Here is a 9,050-nt window from a genome sequence, read left to right as displayed (position 1 = left end):
TCTACACATGTGGTTTTAATTTGTCAAGAATGGGTGGTAACATGTTTGTCAAGAATGGATGGTAGCATGTTTGTCAAGCTTGGATGGTAATAGACAATTGAATTCATACATTCATTTGCCTATAAAAGGAAATGAAACCAAGCTTATTAAAAACACCACACCTCAAATTACATCTTCATTTTTCTCTCATATTCATACAAATATATATTTGATATATTTGTTTTTCTTTCCTCTATCTCTGTAAACACTGAATATTATAGTAAATTGGTTCTCGGCTTCCTCCGCCCGTGGTTTTTCCCGATTTGGGTTTCCACGTAAATATCGCGTGTTTTTTCTTTTTATCGTTCGATTTATTCTTGGTTGATTATTCAAATAGTTTTATATTCCGTTGAATCGCTATCGTGATATTTGGGTTTTATACTTCGATCTTGAAGTTATCGATTATTTATTGTAGTCGATTTGTCTACAATTGGTATCAGAGCTATCCGGGTTTTCCGATAACGATTCGTAAAAAACTATTTTCAACCATGTCATCGATGAAATACGATATTCCTTTACTTGACAAGAACACAAGATTCCCTCTCTGGCAAGTAAAGATGAAAGATGTGTTGATCCAAATGGATCTCCACAAAGCACTATTAGGAATGGAGAAAATGCCGGCAACTTGGTCGACTGAGGAAAAGGAGATGAAAGATCTGAAGGCGTCGTCGCAGATCCGTCTGCATCTTTCTAACGACGTTCTCCAAGATGTGTTGAAAGAGACATCCGCAGCGGCTCTCTGGCTAAAACTCGAGCAGCTACTTATGACGAAAAGCTTGCCCAACAAGCTACACTTGAAGCAACGACTTTTTAACCTAAAGATGGGTGAAGGTAGTTCTTTGTCTGATCACCTCTCTACCTTTAAAGAGCTTGTAGGAAATCTGGAGAATATGGACGTCAAATACGAAGATGAAAACTTGGCGTTATTTTTATTATCTTCTCTCCCAGACTCCTACGATCACTTTCGTGACACCATTATCTATTCTCGGGACACTCTTGTCCTTGACGAGGTAATGACTGCTCTTGATTCAAAGGAAAATATGAAGCAGATAGTTGGGAACAGTAGCAGCGATTCTAAAGCCGAAGGTCTCAACATCAGAGGGAGACCTAACGAGAGAGGTAGCTCTTCACAAAACCGATCTAGATCTAAGTCCAAAGCCAATCGCAAGTATTGCAATTATTGCCACAAGAAGGGACATCTGATCGATGAATGTTTCAAGTTAAAGAACAAGGAGAAAGTAAAGGCAATCGCAAAGGGAAAAAACAACCAATAACACCGTTGAAGCCGAAACTGGTTCCGATGGCGAGCTTCTATCCGTTTCAGACTACGGTTTAATGACCACGAGTGAGTGGGTACTTGATTCAGCGTGTACTTTTCATATGAACTCCAACCGAAGCGTTTTTCATTCATATGAAAAGGTTAACGAAGGCCACGTTCTAATGGGTAACGACACTTTGTGTCGTATTATTGGACGGGGTACACTCAGGTTCCGCATGTTCGATGGCGTTGTTCGAACGATTCAAGATGTGAAGCACGTATCCGGTCTTAGGCGAAATTTACTAAGTCTCGGTACTTTCGAGAAGAAAGGTTACGAGTTTGTTGGCAAAGACGGGAAACTCCATATTTTCAAGGAAGGTTCTGTGGTCATCCGAGGAGTTAGAAAATCCGCAAACCTTTATATTATGGATGGGCAAGTTATCTCCGGCGAAGTCTCGATATGTTCTAAATCCCTCTCCAACGCTGATCGCTCTCGTCTATGGCACCTCAGGCTCGCTCACATGTCATACCATGGTATGAATGAACTAAGTCGAAGGGGGTTGCTTGGGGAGCACAAATCAATCGAACTTGAATTCTGTGAAGATTGTGTATTTGGAAAGCAGAAGCGAGTGAGTTTTATCGGTGGCAAACATACGACGAAAGGGCCACTGGACTACATACACTCTGATTTATGGGGACCAGCGAAGGTTACATCGAAAGGTGGAGCCTCTTATATGCTCACGATCATTGACGATTTCTCAAGAAAGGTATGGTCGTTCTTCTTGAAGTCAAAGGGAGAAGTATTCCAAACTTTTAGAGATTGGAAAGTATTGGTTGAAAAGCAATCAGGTTTTGAAGTGAAATACCTTCGTACTGATAATGGACTGGAATTTTGTTCTGAAGAATTCAACTCCTATTGCCGTAGGGAAGGAATTACGAGGCATCGCACCGTAGTTCATACACCACAGCAGAACGACGTAGTGGAACGTATGAACCGCACCATCATGGAGAAGGTCTGATGCATGCTATCTCATTCGAAGTTGCCGAAGTCTTTTTGGGCCGAGGCCGCTTCAACCGCATGCTACATTATCAACTGTTCCCCTTCTCGTGCTATTCAAAAGAAGACCCCATTTGAGCTTTGGTCCGGCTAACCTGCTAATTACACGAAATTGATTCCATTTGGATGTCCAGCATATGCCCGAGTTGATAACGGTAAATTAGAACCGAGGGCAATTAAATGCGTCTTTCTCGGATATCCGACAGGTGTTAAAGGGTTCAAATTATGGAGCCCGGAGCTAAGCAAGGTTTTGACATCTAAAGATGTAACCTTCGATGAAAAAGCCATGCTTCATCCTGTCTCCAACATTCAGACCAGAGAAAATGAAAATTCGGAAAAAGACAAAGTTCGAGTGGAGGTGGAGTTTCCTTTAAATTCATCTTTCGAGGACCAGTCTCATGAAGGTGTCGAGGTTTCTCAACCCTCGAATAATCAACATTCCTCTTCTCATGAGCCAGCCGAAGCTCCAAGCCAACCTCACAGTCCCTCCATTGCAAGAGATAGACCTCGCAGACAGATTGTACCTCCAAAGAGATATGTTCAAGCCAATTCTGTCGCTTATGCACTTACAGTTGCCAATGAAGTTGAGTCTGTTCTGGAGCCCACAAGCTACAACGAGGCCATTCAATCCAAACATTCTAATAAGTGGATGGTTGCCATGCACGAGGAGATGGAATCTCTTCAGAAAAATGGCACATGGGATCTCGTTCCAGCTCCAAAGGGTAAGAAGACAGTTAAGTGCAAATGGGTCTACAAGTTGAAGGAGGCTATCCACCCTGGTGACAAACCAAGATATAAAGCTCGTTTGGTAGCCAAAGGCTACAGTCAAATCCCAGGTATCGATTATACCGACATTTTCTCTCCGGTTGTGAAACACACGTCAATACGTGTCTTGTTGGGATTAGTTGCCTCTCATGACTATGAATTAGAGCAACTTGATGTTACTACAACATTCTTAAATGGTGTGCTTGAGGAAGAGATATATATGCAACAACCTGAAGGTTTTGTAGCTCCTGGCAAGGAAAGCTACGTGTGCAAATTGAAGAAGTCTCTTTATGGCCTCAAGCAATCTCCTCGACAATGGTATAAAAGGTTTGACTCATTTATGACCAGTCACAAGCTGAAAAGGTGCACCTACGACAGCTGCGTTTACTACAAAAAGTGTGACGATGGTTCAATGGTCTATCTACTTTTATATGTGGATGACATGTTAATTGCAGCGAAGAATATAAAGGAGATTCAAAAGATAAAAGACCAGTTGAATGCTGAGTTCGATATGAAGGACTTGGGTGCTGCCAAGAAAATTCTAGGAATGGAAATAGTGCGAGACCGTAGTGCAAGAACTCTATACCTTTCTCAACAAAGCTACATTGAGAAGGTTCTGCACCGTTTCAATATGCATGACGCAAAAGAAGTCAGCACTCCTTTCGCAGCCCACTTCAAGCTATCATCCGCCTTAAGTCCTACCACCGAAGAAGATATAGCATACATGGCAAAGGTACCATACTCCAGCGCTGTAGGATCTCTTATGTATGCTATGATTTGTACACGTCCAGATTTGTCATATGCGGTAAGCATGGTGAGCAGATACATGGCGAATCCAGGAAAGGAGCATTGGGTTGCTGTTAAATGGATTTTTCGCTACTTGCGAGGTACTTCCTCTTTATGTCTGCGGTTTGGAAAAACCGATAATGGAGTACTTGGTTATGTGGATTCCGATTATGCAAAGGACTTGGATAAAAGACGATCGATTACAGGGTATGTGTTTACTTTGGGTGATTGCGCAGTTAGCTGGAAAGCGCAGTTACAATCTAATGTAGCGTTATCCACCACTGAAGCCGAATACATGGCTGCTACGGAAGCAGTGAAGGAAGCCCTCTGGTTGAAACGGTTGATAGGTGAGCTTTCAAACAAGTTATCTGTTAACACTATTTTTTGTGACAATCAAAGTGCAATATTTCTGACGAAGGATCAAATGTTCCATGATCGAACGAAGCATATTGATGTTCGTTATCACTTCATCAGAGATGTTATTGCTAAAGGCGATATTACAGTAAACAAGATCAACACCAATGATAATCCTGCTGATATGTTCACTAAAAGTCTTCCAATAGCCAAATTCAAAGCATGTTTGGATTTGGTGGGTGTTTCAGATCGCATTTGAGCCTGATAGGCTCGTGGTGGAGGAAGTATATTTACTTTTCGAAATCAATTTTTTCTCATATGGTGTTTGCAGATTCTTATATAGATTTGGAGTATGATGAGCTGTTGATAAACTGTTTTGCATGATCATTGTGCAAGTTAAAGTTTTTTCATCCTGTCTCATTTGAAGTCAAGGTGGAGATTTTGGAAGTTTCCTTCAAACTTCAACATTGGATGATTTCTAGAATACCATTCTACACATGTGGTTTTAATTTGTCAAGAATGGGTGGTAACATGTTTGTCAAGAATGGATGGTAGCATGTTTGTCAAGCTTGGATGGTAATAGACAATTGAATTCATACATTCATTTGCCTATAAATGGAAATGAAACCAAGCTTATTAAAAACACCACACCTCAAATTACATCTTCATTTTTCTCTCATATTCATACAAATATATATTTGATATATTTGTTTTTCTTTCCTCTATCTCTGTAAACACTGAATATTATAGTAAATTGGTTCTCGGCTTCCTCCGCCCGTGGTTTTTCCCGATTTGGGTTTCCACGTAAATATCGCGTGTTTTTTCTTTTTATCGTTCGATTTATTCTTGGTTGCTTATTCAAATAGTTTTATATTCCGTTGAATCGCTATCGTGATATTTGGGTTTTATACTTCGATCTTGAAGTTATCGATTATTTATTGTAGTCGATTTGTCTACAATTTTAAACAATAATCTAGTTTAATTTGAAATTAAAGAGATGTGTTGGATACGGCCATGCATTTACTACACTAACATGCATAAAGTGAAAGAGTACGCTAAAAGAAAAACAAAGAGCCTAATACTATTATACATACATCAAAATAAAGCGAATGGTAAACAAAATATTTATGTGATAGATAAAAAAAACACATACTTTTTCTCCGTTGGAGTGGGACCTTAATGTAAAAGCTTCAACTACCTTCTCAAGTTGTCATACCTATTTGTGCATATTTAAAAAACAATATTTTGTTTCTTAATAAATTTGTTTAACGAAACATACTTCTTACCTATATATGTATAAATATCTTAATTATTTATCAATTTATATGATAAGATCGATTTTTTTTCTTTATCAATTTATAGATTCCCAAAATTAAATTTTCAGCAAATTAAGTATAATTATGTTAGTTGTATCTAATACCATTTCATCAATTAAGTTATAAAAGTAAAACATAATTTCATAAATACACCATGATAAAGTAATTCTTTGAGTATATTTTTATATCTTGATAAAGAATCATCATCATAAAAAGCAATTCTTTAAGTATATCAGATATTCTTGACAAATAATTTACATTACTTAATTCATTAAAGTCTAATCATATAGAAGTGATTTTCAAGTTAACACAACCTTTAATTTCGTCATGTAATGCATGTGTGATTCATAATATTGTACTATGTACACTTTTTTAGATATCCTATATCTTATCAACCAATTAATATTTCATATTTTATCATAGTACAATAATTTTTTAGATATCCTATATCTTATCAACCAATTAATATTTCATATTTTATCATAGTACAATAATAACGACAGTTATCAAATTGTTCAAGCAACCATAATTTTTACGTGAAAATCAATTTTTGTAACCATGGTTTTCAATATTTAATTGACCTAATACGTTTATCATGTTTCACAAATCGAAAACAATTACTGGATTATTGATTATTGTGTATTGAGTTAGACCGAACTTTTTACCAAATTCAATAAGAAACATATCAAAGACTATAAAACTAAATAAAAAATTTCTAATTATGGAATCAAACAAGATAAATCTATTAAATACATAATAAAAAAAAAATACCAAAGGCTATAACACTAAATCAGAAATTTCTAACATAGAATCAAACATCATGAACCTGTAATACATATCAAACCACTATAATTAAATTACTTGAAGTGTACGGATGTATTTTAGATGAACATTGTTGCAAGCTGTTTTCACAATACGTTTCAATATGAATCCCCAACCAATAAACATCCTACCATTTCTTCCACCTTGCAATCGCCATGGCTTCTTTCATCGTATGAACATATAAAGGATGTTTAGAAATCGTCATATCTACATCTTCCCAGATTACAAGTGAATGAGGTAGTAATAATGGATCAAACCACCGATTACATTTTCGCATAAACCCATATGTTGTATTTAGAATTGGGAAAAAGTCTACGAACCAAGTACTTTGGGATTACACCATTCATGGCTGGATTTTCGTAAAGTTATTCACTAGAAACTTCTACAATTCTCCATACTCCGATCCTGTTTTCCTTTGTTTTTTCTCGAGAGTAAGTTGTGAAAGTAGAGTTGTTTGATTGTGACGTTGTCGACAAACATGTAGAAACAAACATGCTCCAGGGTGTTAAATCCGAGGCCTTGAGGTTGACGGATTTTGTCGTGGTTTCCAAAAATGGCGGAAACCACCACCACTCGGTTGCAACTTTCCATTGCGATTCTGTCTGCAAGAAGTCTATTTTAAGCAATGTTCTATGTTGATTTTGTTTTATAAATTCTCGATTTTGATTTGTTTATTGACATTTTACATGTTAATTATGAAATGATCATGAAAAAATAGAAATCATCCATGAGTTCAATGATACTAACCGTAATCAGTGATCCGAAATATCTTATGAAACCCACAAGGGATTTCGACTCCATCGTCATGATAATCATAATACGATATTCGTTTTTTAGTAGTGTAATTAATCCCAAACTTTTCACCATTTTCATTCCCTCGTACATACCTCATGCCATTGGAATCTGAGGAAGAATTCGAAATAACTCGTCGGATCCAAAACAAATGAGTAATCTGTAAATCCCAAGAAAAATCAGCTTAAAAACAATCCAAAATAATCATGAAATGAGAACGTTACATGCCTGAGAACAAAGCATGGGATTTTCAGGAGGATTTGATGGTGGGGATTGGGTGTTTGTGTTGGCCATAAGATTGAGGGTAAAATAAAAGAGGAAATTGGAGTGGATCAAAGGGGGAAGATCGGAAATGACATTTGGTGGTGGGAGAAAAAGAAGTGTTGAAAGTGAAGAAGAGAGAAAGGAAGATGTATGAAAGACAGGAACAGAGGAGTTTTGATTGGAAGAGAAGGGGTGTAGAAGTTCTTACGAGCCTTCCCCTTTTTCTAATGTAATTAGATTCAAATGCATACAACCATAACATATATTCATTTTATACAGGCTATAGTCTATAAGAAGTGAGAATGTTTGTTCTTTCATCATCTATTATAATTTGATATCCTTATTTCCTACAAGGGCTACATTATCCTTATGGTTGGCTCAACTACAATGGATCATATTGTTTGTAGGTGGATGCTACCGTATTTGTTGTTGTAGCATCCTAAAAATCTAGTTAAAAAAATTTTCATTTTTAAATTGAGTGAAATCATTATTTTAAAAAAAAATCCCAAATCAAGCCAATTGTTTACACAATATGGTTCTCAAACATATATATCAAAGTGTCCCGAATCAATATCATCACAACCAAAGAGGATGTGCACGATCATGCCTTTTTCCTTGCCACGATCATTTGAAGTACCTGAAACATAAAACTAAAATTGTAAGCCAAGGCTTAATGAGTTCCCCCAAAGTACCACCACACAACAGAGAACATATGCAATCATACATGCTAGGTCCATTCAGTCATCGAACTAGAAAACCCTCGGGTCCACATCCATCGGACTGGATTACCATCAGCCTAATTATTCATCGGATTAGAATGCCAACATGTGACAAGCCAAATCAGTCATCGGACTAGTATGTCAATATGCAATGGGCCCATTCAGTCATCGGACTGGAATACCTTTGGGTCCACACCCATCGGGTTGGATTACCCCTGGTCTATTGGCTCGCGCACATAGCAGTAAAGCCTCAACTCATAACATATTATGTCAACATAAACAACAGATAAGCACATAATCAATCAGCAGGCAAATCAAGCAGATCTACAAATCACTACCGTATAGCAACATACTATATACCAGGATACAAATCTGACATATCACCACTACATAACAACATCCTATATACCAGGATACATATCTAACAGATGACCATAGCATAACAACATCCTTTACACCAAGATGCATAACCCAGTGGGCTGGCATTGGTGCCTTCGACCCATAGTACAGTGAGGAAAATTCACCTCTCATTTTGAAAAGATAGCTAAATAGGACACTACTCTGAATATCAGCTCTACCGGTCACCTATTCATTGGAAAATGACCAAACTTACTATAAATCAAAATACCCAAAATACCCCTAGGTTACACTTGTCCACAACGTGATCAAAGACAAAAATCAAACACTCAACCGAGTTGACTCAGTTGAGTATGCCCAGCGTACTCAACATGTATGCTTAGCGTACTCAAGGTCTTGATCGGGTTCCAAAGGGAGTACGCCCAACGTACTCATCAAAAATCCATTCCCTTTTTAAAGGCTTAATTCGTTAAGTCCTTTAGGCCAAATGTAGATCTAGCCCCCAATTTATGTCCTTAACC

At 37.4% G+C, this 9,050-nt stretch overlaps 1 protein-coding gene across 1 annotated transcript; it reads right to left on the bottom strand.

The window, feature by feature from the left end:
• Positions 1 to 6,356: 6,356 nt before the first annotated feature.
• On the bottom strand, positions 6,357 to 7,756 carry LOC145125787 (alkaline ceramidase TOD1-like). The gene is made up of 3 exons (XM_079061200.1): positions 7,418 to 7,756; positions 7,145 to 7,349; positions 6,357 to 6,999 (listed from the first exon to the last, which is right to left on the bottom strand). The coding sequence occupies exons 1-3, from the start codon at positions 7,481 to 7,483 to the stop codon at positions 6,770 to 6,772; spliced, it is 501 nt and encodes a 166-aa protein (XP_078917326.1). The 5' UTR covers positions 7,484 to 7,756; the 3' UTR covers positions 6,357 to 6,769.
• Between the last annotated feature and the right edge of the window lie 1,294 nt (positions 7,757 to 9,050).

Source organism: Lactuca virosa, chromosome 7 (assembly GCF_052849685.1).
Source record: "Lactuca virosa cultivar CGN04683 chromosome 7, Lactuca_virosa_CGN04683_v6, whole genome shotgun sequence".
In the NCBI taxonomy this organism is placed as follows: domain Eukaryota; kingdom Viridiplantae; phylum Streptophyta; class Magnoliopsida; order Asterales; family Asteraceae; genus Lactuca; species Lactuca virosa.
Note: the sequence above shows the minus strand (reverse complement) of the source record. Positions and strands in the feature narration are given on the sequence as shown.

Bases quoted from the DNA above. Each gene is read 5' to 3' on its own strand.
- LOC145125787 (XM_079061200.1), bottom strand. From the start codon at position 7,483: ATGGCCAACACAAACACCCAATCCCCACCATCAAATCCTCCTGAAAAT. The intron at 7,350-7,417 runs GCATGTAACGTT...TGGGATTTACAG, and splicing joins ATCCCATGCTTTGTTCTCAG to ATTACTCATTTGTTTTGGAT. The intron at 7,000-7,144 runs GTTAGTATCATT...GACTTCTTGCAG, and splicing joins ATTTCGGATCACTGATTACG to ACAGAATCGCAATGGAAAGT.